Below are 13,039 nucleotides of genomic sequence, written 5' to 3' on the forward strand. Positions count from 1 at the left end.
TCAGAGTGGCACACAAGCCCACGTCAACCCTACGACAACTGCTCACCCGAACTAAAGACCCACTCCCCGCCACGGACAGGACCAATGCCATCTACAAAATTTGCTGCAGAGATTGCGAGAAACACTACATTGGACAAACAGGAAGGAAACTAACAACAAGGGTACATGAACACCAACTGGCTACAAAAAGACACGACCAATACTCACTCATCTCAATCCACATGGACAAGGAGAACCACGACTTCACCAAGATCCTGGGACAGGCTAGGCAGAGACAAGCATGAGAATTCCTGGAAGCATGGCACTCCACGAAGCATGCTATTAATAAACACATTGAACTCGACCCCATATACATTCTACTATGAAGGAAAACCAGAAGTGAGGCAATCCATCTCAACGGACCCCAGAGTTTAAAAACCAGGCGGGAAAACACACTGATGCTTCTTCGGAGGCTGCACTGAGGATGTTACCCAGCACGGTAACGAAATGTCTGCGGAACAAGAAACCAGCTCGGCGAGCCATCCAACCTCAAAGTATTGATGTGCTCTTCAGAATTTTTTTCCAATAATTTCTCTATCCCTGATGTCAGACTAACTGGTCTGTAATTACCTGCCCTATCCTTGCTGCTCTTCTTGAACAAAGGAAACACATTAGCTACTCTCCAATCATCCGGTGCTTCACCTGTGGCCAGCAATGTATTAAATATTTCCTCCAGGGCCCCAGCAACTCCTCCCTTGCGTTCTATTGGAGCCTGGGATTCATCTCATCAGGCCCTCGGGATTTATGCACCTGTATCCCCATAAAACATCTAATACTTCCTCCTTATTAATTTTAAAGTGTTCTCACCATCCCAACTGAAATCCCCTACAGTGTCTTCTCAGATGATGTGTTCATTTAAGACCTCACTCATATCCATGCACAGGTTGCCCCTTACTCTTTAGATGATATATAAATAAAGCCCTGGAGTTTTTCTTGATCCCATCTCTCAAAGGTATTTTGTGGCCCCTTTTTGCCTTCCTAATTTACTTTTTAAGCAACCTCCCGCAGTCTCTATACTTTTGAAGAGCCTCCCCTGTACGTGACATATGCTTCTTTCTTTTTCTTTACAAAATTTTCAATATCCCTTGACACACAGGGTTCCCTGGATCTGCTGCCCTTGCCCTTTACTCTTAAAGGAACACACTTGCCTGAATTCTCACTATACTACTTTTTAAAAAACTCCCACTTTCCAAATGTAGACCTACTTGCAAATAGCTGCACCCAGTCTATCTCTGTCAGATCCTGTCCAATGATATTAAAATCAACCTTCCCCCAACTTAGACACTTAACTTCTGCAATGTCCTTATTCCTTTCTGTAATAAGTTTTAAACTTAGAGTTATGGTTACTATCCCCAAAATGCTCACAACGCTGACACTTCAACCACTTGACCGGCTTCATTCCCTAGGATTAGGCCTAGCACTGCCCTTCTTTAGTAGGACTATCTACATAATGGCAACAAAAGCTCTGCTGGATGCACTTTAAAAATTCCACCCCATATAATCCTTTCCCATTTTCTAACAGCGCTGACTGCAGATCGAGAAGGAGAAGGTGATCTGGGGCATTCATCCTGATCTATTTCACCCATCCAGCCTTTTCTCTCCCTGGACAAACAATGCAAAGACATCAATTCAACTACTGCACTCAATCAACCCAGGTCTAAAGAAGACATATTGACCTGCTCACTGAACATAAAGTGAGCCATTGGAAGTGTTGTCAGGCTGGTTAACCAAGGAGTACTTTACAACTCTCCCTACTTGGCCCTCTTCTGACACATGCATATTCCAGAGTTGGAGCAAGGGAATTCTGGCTGTTTCTTCACTTCTGCTTCAATCTGTTGGTGCTAAAGCCATTTCCATTTCACTGTTACTTGAGCTTAGCCCATTAACATCAATAAAACCTGAATCAAGCCTGTGGTGTGTGGGGCTCAGTGCCTTTATCAACTAAGCCACCGAGGGAGCCATCTTTCAAAGCATGATTACAGGGCCAAACTTACAGACAATATAAAGGCAACAAATACAGCACTAATTTAACTCAAGGTATAAACAAAGAACAATTCAGCATAGGAATAGGCTCTTTGTCCCTCCAAGCCTGCACCAACACATTTTACCCTTCCATTTTAAAACTGTCTTCACTTACAGGACCTGTATCCATCTATTCCCTTCCTATTCATGTGTTCATCCAGGAGCTTCTTGAATGCTGCTATTGTGCCTGCTTCCTCCACCTCCTCTGGCAGCGCGTTCCAGGCACTCACCACCCTTTGTGTGAAAAATGTACCTCGCACATCTCTTTTAAACTTCCCCCCTTGCAACTTGAACCTGTGTCCCCTAGTAATAGACCCCTCCACCCTGGGAAAAAGACTCATACTTTCCACTCTATTCATGCCATTCACAATCTTATAAACTTCTTTCAGGTCGCCCCTCAACCTCCTGTGTTCCAGTGAAAACAAACCCAGTTCATCCAACCTTTCTTCATAGCTAAAATCCCCTATACCAGGCAACATCCTGGTGAACCTTTTATGTACCCTCTTTAAAGCATCCATATCCTTCTTGTAGTGTGGTGACCAGAACTGTAGGCAATATTCCAAGTGTGGCCTAACTAAAGTTCTATAAAGCTGCAGCATAACTTTTCTATCCTTATACTCAATGCCTCTTCCAATGAAGGCAAGCATACCGTAAGCCTTTTTTACTACCTTATCTAACTACACTGCCACCTTGAGTGATCTGTGAACCTGCACACCCAGATCCGTCTGCATGTCAATACTCCTAGGGGTCATTCTGTGTGTAATTTCAGCCGTACTTGACCTTCCAAAATGCGTCACCTCACATTTGTCTGGATTAAACCCCATCTGCTATTTTTCTGCCCATGCCTCCAACTAGTCTATGTCCTGTTGTATCCTCTGACAATCCTCCATACTATCCACAACTCCATCAATCTTTGTATCGTCTGCAAACTTACTAATTAGACCAGCTACATTTTCCTCCAAATCATTTATGTTGATCACGAACAGCTGAGGTCCCAGCACTGATCCCTGTGTGTGCAAAACAAGCAGTAACATAATTCCAGTTAGTATTGTATTTGCAAAACGAGATGAAGGACTGTCCTTAGTATCCCATTCCAGAAATGCTATTGGCACACAGCTGCCAAATACTTCACTGTGCTTCATCAATTTGAGCACCATTCATGCTAATGTACAAACAAGCAGCAAAAGTAGGCAACTCAGCTCTTTGAGCCTCTTCCACCATTCAACAAGATGATGGCCGATTTGATTTTAACCTCAACTCTACATTCTTGCATACCTCCAACATCTTTCATCCCTTTGGTCATCAAGAATCTATCAATCTCTGTCTTAAACATAATAAACAATAACAATAGTGTCTCATATCTCAGGACATCAGTTGTATCTCTTCTGGATAATACATCCACAGAGACTTAATTTGGGAGTATCTGCTCATGTTAATCAATTGACAATGACGCACAGAAAGTAGGCTTAAACAAATTAAAGTAATCCCTTTGATAATCAAAGGATTATAAGCCCCTTGGTGATTGTTCAGGCAGTTAGGGAAATTTAACAACATTTAAAGTCAGTCATTTCCGTCAGAGAATTAATGAAGTTGGCAGATATTTTAACATATTCAGTACAGCACTATCTATTTATTAAATAATAACTGAAAATGCTGAAGAAATTCAGCACCTCTAGTAACATCTGTGAGAGACTAAAAAACAGAATTAACATTTTGAGTCCAATATGACTCTTCTTCAGAGCTGTTATGAGTGTTCTGAATTCTGAAGAAGTGTCAGAGCAGCCTCAAAACATTAACTTTGCTTCTCTGTCTCTACAGGCACTGCCAGACATGCTGAGTTTTGCCAGCATTCTCTGTTTTTATTTCAGATCCCCAACACTCTGCTTTTATTTGGCCCATCAAGTCTGCATCAGTCAGAAACAAGCACCTAACTATTCTAATCCCATTTCCCAGTGCTTGGCCCACAGCCTTGGCATTGTAAGTGTACATCTAAATCTTAATTGTTATGAGCATTTTAGCCTCAACCACCCTTACAGGCAGTGAGTTCCAGATTCCCACCACCTTCTGGGTAAAAACATCTTTCCTCACATTTCCCCCTCTAAACCTCCTGCCCCTTAGCTTAAATCTATGCCCTGGGTCATTTATCCCTCCTCCAAGGTGAAAAGTTTATTCTGGTCTATCCTGTACATTGCACCTCATAATTTTATTTATCTCTATCATGACCTCCCGCCCCGATCTCCTCTGCTCCAAGGAAAGCAATCTCTCTTCATAACTAAAATTTCCCAGCCCTGGAAGCATCCTGGTAATCTCCTCTGCACCCTGTTCAGTGCTATCACACCACTCCTATAACGTGGATTCCAGAACTGTACACAGGTACATAAGCTGTGGCCTTACAAATGTTTTATACAGTTTCAGCATCACCTCCCTGTTCTTAAACTCTATGCCTCAGCTAACAGCACACAGGGCAGTGCTGTGACAGAATCAAGTCTGGATTCCTTGGATATATGTGACATGATTCAGACAATGCTACTTAGGAAAAGTGTGTTTAACATTTTCATTTACTGCTGAATGATGCAGAACAAAAATAGCAATTTTCTTTAAAAAAGGCAAGTATGTCATATGCCTTCATAACCACTTTATCTGCCTGTCCCGTTACCTTAAGGGACTAGCAGACATGCACACTAAAGTCCCTTTGATCCTCCTTGCTTCCCAGGGTCCTACCGTTCATCATGTATTCACTTGCCTTGTTTAACTTGCCTAAGTGCAACACCTCACACTTGTCCAAACTGAATTCTATTTGCCACTATCAGTCCATCTAACCAGCCCATCTGTATCTTCCTGTATTCTAAGGCTATCTTCCTCAATATTTGCCACCCCACCAGTTTTTGTATCATCTGTGAACTTATTGATCAACCCTTCTACATTAAAGACCAAATCATATACACACAGCCCACAAACAGCATGTGGCCCAACACTGATCCCCATGGAACCTCAAAAAACACAAACTTTCAATCACAAAAATCCCTCTCAACCATCTACCTCTGCTTCTTGCCACTCAGCCAATTCTGTATCTAATTCACCAAATTTTCTTGGAACCATATGGGCTGGTTTCTTTGGCAGTTTTTCAGTGGTGGTTTCATATTGCGCGGCAAGGAGGCTGTCCCAAGTCTATCTCAGCCAGAACAGGAATTGAACCCTGAACCTTTGGTGTTTATTCATAAGCTGGTCACCTGGCCAACTGAGAGAACTGGCCTTATTCTCCCTGATTTATCCCGTTTAAATCAAACATTAAGGCATGCACATTAATCATTGTTGAACAATCTTCATAAAATGTATAGAGGGCGCAAGCAATTTGAAAACATGGGTGGTTACTTTGAGGAAAGGAAAAGACAGTTGAAGGCTCTTAGCTGATCTTAGAGTCAAAGCATGTTTTTGGAGTCATGCAAAAGGATCTACTGTCTGAAGCGTGATCTGTATTATACTGAAATTGCAGGTCAAGCATCCTTCCCCAATGAGCACTCATAGCCACAGAGAAAGGGTATAGTAAAACCCAAAGAACTTTCCCTTCAGTCCTGAGCCATTGGCTTTCAAAGCCCAACATTGGGTGTAATGAGTCAGATATATGCAAGAAATTCCTGTGTCCATGTTGGTACTGTTTTTCTGTCTGTCCATTTCTCTCTTTTCCTTCATTCAAAAAGTGTGTAATTCTTCAGAGGGATGAGAGAATCCCACACTGAAAGGGGCTGCTGTAAAGTGTGGTCCGGGTGCCAATCGGGGGCATCAACATCCAACAGCCTGAAGTTTGCCAAAAGTGCCCGTATCTCACTTTACCGTTACCTTGGTCCAACCCCAATCAGTTTGGGGGCTTCGCTGATCCCCTGCTCGTTTGTTGTCAGTGTCTGTAGAAACTAACTGTCTTCCTCATTCAGAGCAACTGGAGAGGATTGAAGAGGGAATGGATCAAATCAATAAGGACATGAAAGAAGCAGAAAAAAATCTCTCGGATCTGGGCAAATGCTGTGGCCTTTGTTCCTGCCCCTGCAATAAGTAGGTGCCAACTGTCGGCCCCAGAGGCCCCTCTGCCTGCCTGCATGCCTGCCTGAAACCTGCTTGCTCAGAAATAACACGGTTCCATACAGCCGCTGACAGCCTCATGAATGAAGTAGTGCTTTGAGAAGCAATCTGCAAATATGCAAGTTTTTTCATTCCCTTAGACATTATTTCCCATGTTAGACCGTAATGTGAGGGGCTGGAAATGCACAGTGAACCAACCTGTGTCTCGGGGGGAAATGACAGCAACAACAATTTGAGTAAATCGTTCCAAGGCACTGGCCAAGAAATTAAACTTGATGCCACATGAAGAGATATTAGGAAAGCTTATCAAAAGCTAGGACAAAGACTTGGTTTAAGGAATATTTGAGGAAAGACAGGGAGAGTTCGAGAGGTGTAAAGGAGGATATTCCATAGCTTGGCTCATAAGTTCTGATGGTAGAGCCGCCAGTGGTAGAGGGATTATAATTGGGGATGTCGCAATAGGCCAGAATTGAAGGAAAGCAGATATCTCAAAGGTTTGCAGGCTGGAGAAGATTAGAAGAATAGAGAAGGGGATTTGAACACAAGAGTGACAGCTTTAAAAATCAAGATATTGCCACAACAGGAGCCAGTGTGTTTCAGTGAGCTCCAGGTAGCTGAGGAATGAACTTGACTTGATATGAGTTAGGCTGCAGGAGACAGAGTTTTTGAAAGAGATTAGTTGAGGAGGACATTCACCTGTTCAGAATGCTGCTGTTTCAGAAATAAGATTGATCTCAGCAAACTCATAAACGCCCTACATTCAATATTTGCAATACTCTACTGGCCAGTATTGTGGCGATTAAATAACTGATGAGGAAACAGATCACTATAATCCAGGCATTCAGTATCTTCCAACATGTTGGGGCACAGATTTAATTTGTTCAGTAGAAGGATTAGAGGGATGTGAGGAAATTTTTTTCATTCAGAGAATGGTGGGTGTCTGGAATCACTGTCTAGTTTGGTGGTTGAGGTGGAAACCCACAACTTATTTAAAGGAACCTGGATCTGCACCTGAAGAGCTTTAACCTGCAGAGCTACGGATTGGATGTTGGTGAGCAGGGTTAGAATGGGCTGCTAGTTTATTGCTGGTGCAGACATGAAGAGCCGAATAACCTCTTTTTCCGCTGTAACCTTTCTGTGGCTTTCTGTTCATCATGTGCAAAGTTGACTTGTGCTGTTTGCACACAACAGCAAAGTCACTGGTGAAGTGTTGAAAACACAACGCTGCCTTGAGCTCTGAACATGTCCAGGATTGTTGAAAGATGAGCAGATAGCCCTAGGAAGGAAGAGAAGGCAATGGAATACACCTGGACGAGTTTGAAAATGGACAGATGATGATAATTGGTGGATTACACGCTCCCAGCCGAGCATTAACTTCAAAGAGTACACCACCCAAAGAATCAACACAACACAGCTGACATCTTACCTATGGCCATAAAGCTTGTGAGCATGGTTCTCATTGGGAGCAAAGGGTCAGTGAATGTATTCCCACAGTAGATCAGATAATTTAAATGGTATCTTTTCCATGTTGTTATAGCACAATCCCTAACCATTGGCAGGCAAATTCCCACCCAGTAAAAACAAAGAAGGAAGACTTGCAATGCCTTTCACAATCTCAGAACTGCTTAAAGTACTTTTCAACCAATGAAGGACGTTCAATGTGTCTGCACTATCATATGGTAGGGAACACTGCAGACCTGGTCTCAGAAACAGCATTGTGACACTAGCTAATTAATGATGTTGGCTGAGTAATAAACATTGGTCAGACACCAAGGCAACTGCCCTACTCTTTGCCCATTAGAGCTGTGAGCTGTTTTACATTCGCCTGAGGGGGCATCAGGGTCTTGTTTAATGTCTCACACAGAAGATGTCTGAGAGTGCCACACTTGCTCTGTACATCATTGGATTGTCCACCGAATATTGTGTGTGGACATGAACCCACACCACTGCCTTCACATACCAAGGTGCTGCCCATCAGTCTACAGAAGGTGAACAATGACCAAATGGCAAGTAACTGGTGAATTGATGAAGATGCACTTTTGTCACACATGTACAACAGAATTGTCCAACAGTTTTTTTTAACTGTAGGGGAGGGAGAGGGGCAAGCTTATTATGTGTGACTGACACAGCTTCCCCACCAGTAAGGAAACTCACCAGATCGTCCACCGGTCAGTTGATTAAGTAGGTGATTTGCATACTGTCCCATGCATAGTGAAGGCAAGTATCTTACTCTATCACAGTCCTTGCTCCATAGTCCTAAAGTCAAGGCCCACTCCTCAAGGGATCCTACAATGAGAAGGTAAATTTTTTTTTTTATTCTCTCACTGGTTGAAAGTTTTGGGCAGAAAGGGATTGGGGGCACATATAGATGTGTGGCTTTCATTGGCCATGTCCCTCTCCTATTTGTGCCTCCAATTTGGGGTAAGTGGGGGCCCTTCCCCCTGAATAACCCAGCAAGCAGCTCACTGGAGTCTCCTAGCCACCTATCTCGCCATTGGGGAGTGAGGTGATCAGGGAGGTGGTTAGTCGATATGCTTAGTTGCCATTATTTGACCTCTTCAGGGCCCTAATTGCCTGACCAATTAACCTTTTCACCCAGTTGACATGTTGAGAAGGAGTGAGTTTGCTGGATTTGTGGCATAAATATGAATTAAACTCATCGCAATAAGTTAGGAAGAGTGTTTAGTGATGTAAGATCCTTTTAATAACAAGATGTAAGCCCCTGCACGACCACTCAAGCTCTCTGGCTTGGAAGGGGAATGTTTGATATTTTGGGGGTCTCCTTCCTGCAGGTATTACATTGTCCCAAAAGATTTTAGCATTTAAGTTAATTTTTTTTAACTTTTCCTTTATTTTCTGTTCTTCCTCTTTCTCTTTCTCATAACCAATTTGTTTCCTCTATATTTCTCTTTCTGTGTCTGATTTGACTTTAATCCACTTTATTTGTATTTCGCTCATTCCTTTCTTTATTTGCCCTTTGTTAGCTCTCATTGGTTAAGGGTGATTGGCCCATCACTCACTGATGTCCCAGACATCCTATTCGCCTCGCAGTTCCAGAAAGAATTTTCAAACTCAAATGATCTGACTTCTGGGAGTGGTATGCTGTGCACTAGCAAATTTCTGGGTCAATATTTAATAGCTAGGGAAATGGAGTCTTAGATGTCTGAATCCTTCAATGAGACAGGAGCACACTGTGTTACCCATCCATGCCTGTGTCCACCTGCCTATAGCTCTGGTGAATTGTGCTGACCCGACTAGGATCTCATTTAAGTAAATACTCCAAGAATCCTACCTAAATCCATTCAATTCCATTGCCTGACTTGCAGCGGGGGGCAGGAATTTGGAGGCTGCAGTAAGGAACATGTAGAAACCACTCCCCAAATATGTAGAGAGTCAAAATGGAGAGTGTGTTTGAAGAAAAGGAAGTCTGAGGGTTTTTTTTCTGTAAGGTTTGGAACACTCCTGCTTTTCATTGGTCTAGAAGGAAACCTATAATAAAGTTACAACATTAACTTGCAAAGTGCCCCTGCGAGCCCCATTCCATGGGGTCAGATCTGAGTCTGCAGACTGTAATAGCCAATTGGTGACTATGATCAGAATGGGTCCATGTTGTGTTACTTTAAGCAGGCCAAAACTCACCTCCTGACTCCTCAAAGCCTGTCCACCATCTACAAAGTACAAATCAGGAGTGTGGTGGAAGACTTTCCATTTTACTGGATCAGTGCAGCTTCAGTAACACTCAAGAAGCTCCATAACATCCAAGATAAAGTAGTCTGTTTGATTGGCACCACATCTACCACCTTAAACATTCACCCCCTTCACCACCGATGAACAGAAGCACCAGGGTATACCATTTTAAAAGATGTATTGCAGTGTGTCACCAGGTGCTGTGTTCGACAGCACCTTCCAAACCCACTGCCTCCACCAAGAAGGATATGGGAACACTGGCATCTGCAACTTTTGCTGTATCCAGAATCAGACATAGATCACCATTGCTTCATCATCATTGGGTCCACATCTTGGTTCTCACTAATGGCACTGTGGGAGCTCCTTCACTACATGGACTAACAAGAAGATCATCTGCCACAAGGGAGTTCTGAAGGGAAATGTAACCATGGGAAATGAATGTTAGTCTTATAAGGAATGAATAAAACGTTTGCTCAGATTCGTTTGCACAAATCACATGGCTCCATCAGAATCTCTATGTTTCTGTTTCCATCTCTATGTCTTATGCTACCTTGCTTGTGAATCTGACTTCCTATTTTCTGTTGTTAGCCACAGCAGTTAGCCAACCTCTGTGTTGTGTCACTATTAAAAAACACCTCACTGAAATATACTTCTGCAATACGCTGCATTTATGAAACTGTGTGGAGTTACAACTTCCTTCTGTGACTAGCAGACAAAAGCTGAACCCCGTTCCCACTCCTGTATTCAGTATTCAATGTTAGGCCCACCTTTTTGATAGGTGTTTCCATGATATAGCACCATATTCTTTTCCAGTAATTGAATCGGAATTTGAAGGGACATCTATCGCCATCTGCCTGGATGTACCCAAATCTACTCCCCCAGTGTTGCCTAGAAATCAATATCCTCAATACAAGGCAGTTATATCAGGGCACTTAAGGTTGTAGACAGCGAGGATGTTACTGTTCCTGACGGTGCATTGAATTGTTCTTTTACAATGCCCCTCTATTCCATCCAGCCTTTTTCATGAAGGTGTGATTCCTTATCATGATTCTTTTACATACCCTACCCACATTAAAAAAAAGCCACATAAAAATCATCTGGGGCAAAAAGAATCTCGAATAGTCCTCTGGCTGTAGGGAAGCAGAACTTGGACATACATATGTGGAGCGTAGTCATAGGGATGCAGAGTTTGGTCATAGAGATGCAGATCCTGATTGTAGAGATGCAAATTTTGGTTGTAGGGATGCAGAACTTCATTATACCTCCACATAGCTTGCAGGCAGGGATGTAGTGCTTGGTCAAAAGAATGCAGAACCTGTTGGTGAGGTTGCAGAACTTAGTCATAGGTATCTAAACCTGGCCAAAGGTATGTAGGGTTTGTGCATGAGTACAAAGACTTTGGCTACAGTCACACAAAGCTTGGCATTTAGTATGTGGAGCCTGGCCACAGATATTTAGCATTTGTTACCTATGTACAGAACTTGGAATAAGATAAACTGTTTATGTCATAGAAATTACAGATCTTGATGTGATGTTGATGTTGAGGACTCATCATCTGAGGACACTTCTGCCTTCATTTAAGAGAATTGCAGCCTATACGTTTATGTAAACCAAGCAGTTGTTTCCTTTTAAAAAAAACTAAAGAACTTGTACAAGTGTGAAATCAAATTTCATATCTTATTTAAATACCATGGTAATAGCCTGAAGTGACTTTAATCAAAATTATCTTTCTATACAAGTCCTGCTAAAGGGCCTTCAGATTCTTCCCCAGAGTGTCATTTAGTGGCAAGTAATTGCAGCTGCAGCATCATTACAGTTAGCATAGGAAAAAACGAATTGAGAAACACTTAGTAGAGCCTTTCACAACCTGAAGATATTTCAAAGTGCTTGACAGAAAATGGAGTATTTTTGAAGTGTGGTCACTACAGTGATGTGGAGAAACAATTGCTGTTTGCAGTGGTAAATGTTGACACAAACATGTGACTGAAAAAAATTGACAACAGGAACAGCATTTGTGGTCTGGAAGTATACATCATGAAACAGATTATGAACAATAAATGTGGAAGCTTTAACTTTGCTTTTCTCAAAAGATTAAGACCCATGATTTGAACAATTATTTTAAAGCGGCAGTGTTTGAGTGTCTGTGGACTCTCACATCCAAGTCCATTGAGCTCACCTCCAGAACTCAGAAGGGAAAATTGATGGGGAAAGAAAAAACAGCTATACCCCCTCATGTAGTTACATAAAAGTGTTTATACAAATACCTTTTTATGGATGTGCATATTTGGTGAAGCCACAATGCACTTTGATTGCACGTTGCTCGTGGTAGAATTCCACTGAGGCATTGGGATTGCTGGCATGTGTGCATGATCTGGAGTGATAATGGTTCAAAGCATTTGTTACCTGATTTCAGCTTTGGAGGTGTTTTGGATAAGCCTCAGTTGGGAAACATACTTCAGTGTAAAAGGCACTGTGTCAGGTTTTGTAACTATTACGTCTGCATCAGACACCACAGGTTGCCCTGTGATCTGTGGATATAATATGGGCACATTGTGTCGCTGGGCAGGTGTTGGTTCCAGGCCATGATAGATCAAAACAACTAAACTTCTTGTACGTTTCCTACTTCTAAGGTTAAAGAACTTTGAGGCAGGAGGAGCCTACAAGAAGGTGTGGGGGAATAACCAGGATGGTGTGGTGGCCAGCCAACCTGCCCGAGTGATGGACGATCGGGAACAGATGGCAATGAGCGGCAGATACATCAAAAGGTAAAGAATTTAGTTTTGTGGACATCAGATGTTGGAAATTCCCTTTGGAAAGATGTTCAATGGGCAGGCTTTGCTATAAGGCCCTCGTTCAATTCTCATTAATTATCAATATGTGCTGAATGTTAGAGATGGACATTAAATGCTGGCCTAGCTAGCGACATCCACATTCCCTTGAATGAATAATAAAAAAAATGTTTCAGGGTGCCTATGAAATAGGAGCAGAAGTAGACCATTCGGCCCCTCAAGCCTGCTTAAGAAGATCATGGCTGATCACTCGTGTTTTGACCTTCACATTCCTATCTGTCCCCAGTAACCTCCAATTACATTCCCTAACGAGACTCTATCCACTTCTACCTTAAAAGTATTCGATGAGCCTTCTTGTGTCTCAGTGGAAGTTTTCCTACCCCTGGACCAGGCAGCCTGGGTTCAAGTCCTATGTGATCCAGAGGTGT

The 13,039-nt window shown here is 42.5% G+C and overlaps 1 protein-coding gene across 1 annotated transcript in view; it reads left to right on the top strand.

Moving 5' to 3' along the window:
- The window catches only part of LOC109915208 (synaptosomal-associated protein 25), a 110,969-nt gene that overhangs the window by 82,873 nt on the left and 15,057 nt on the right, over positions 1 to 13,039 (top strand). The window contains exons 5-6 of the mRNA XM_048618423.1: positions 5,991 to 6,108; positions 12,453 to 12,587. Of these exons, the coding sequence (XP_048474380.1) occupies positions 5,991 to 6,108; positions 12,453 to 12,587 (253 nt within the window). The remainder of the gene's footprint in view (positions 1 to 5,990; positions 6,109 to 12,452; positions 12,588 to 13,039) is intronic.

This window comes from Rhincodon typus, chromosome 39, assembly GCF_021869965.1.
Source record: "Rhincodon typus isolate 14 chromosome 39, sRhiTyp1.1, whole genome shotgun sequence".
NCBI lineage: Eukaryota > Metazoa > Chordata > Chondrichthyes > Orectolobiformes > Rhincodontidae > Rhincodon > Rhincodon typus.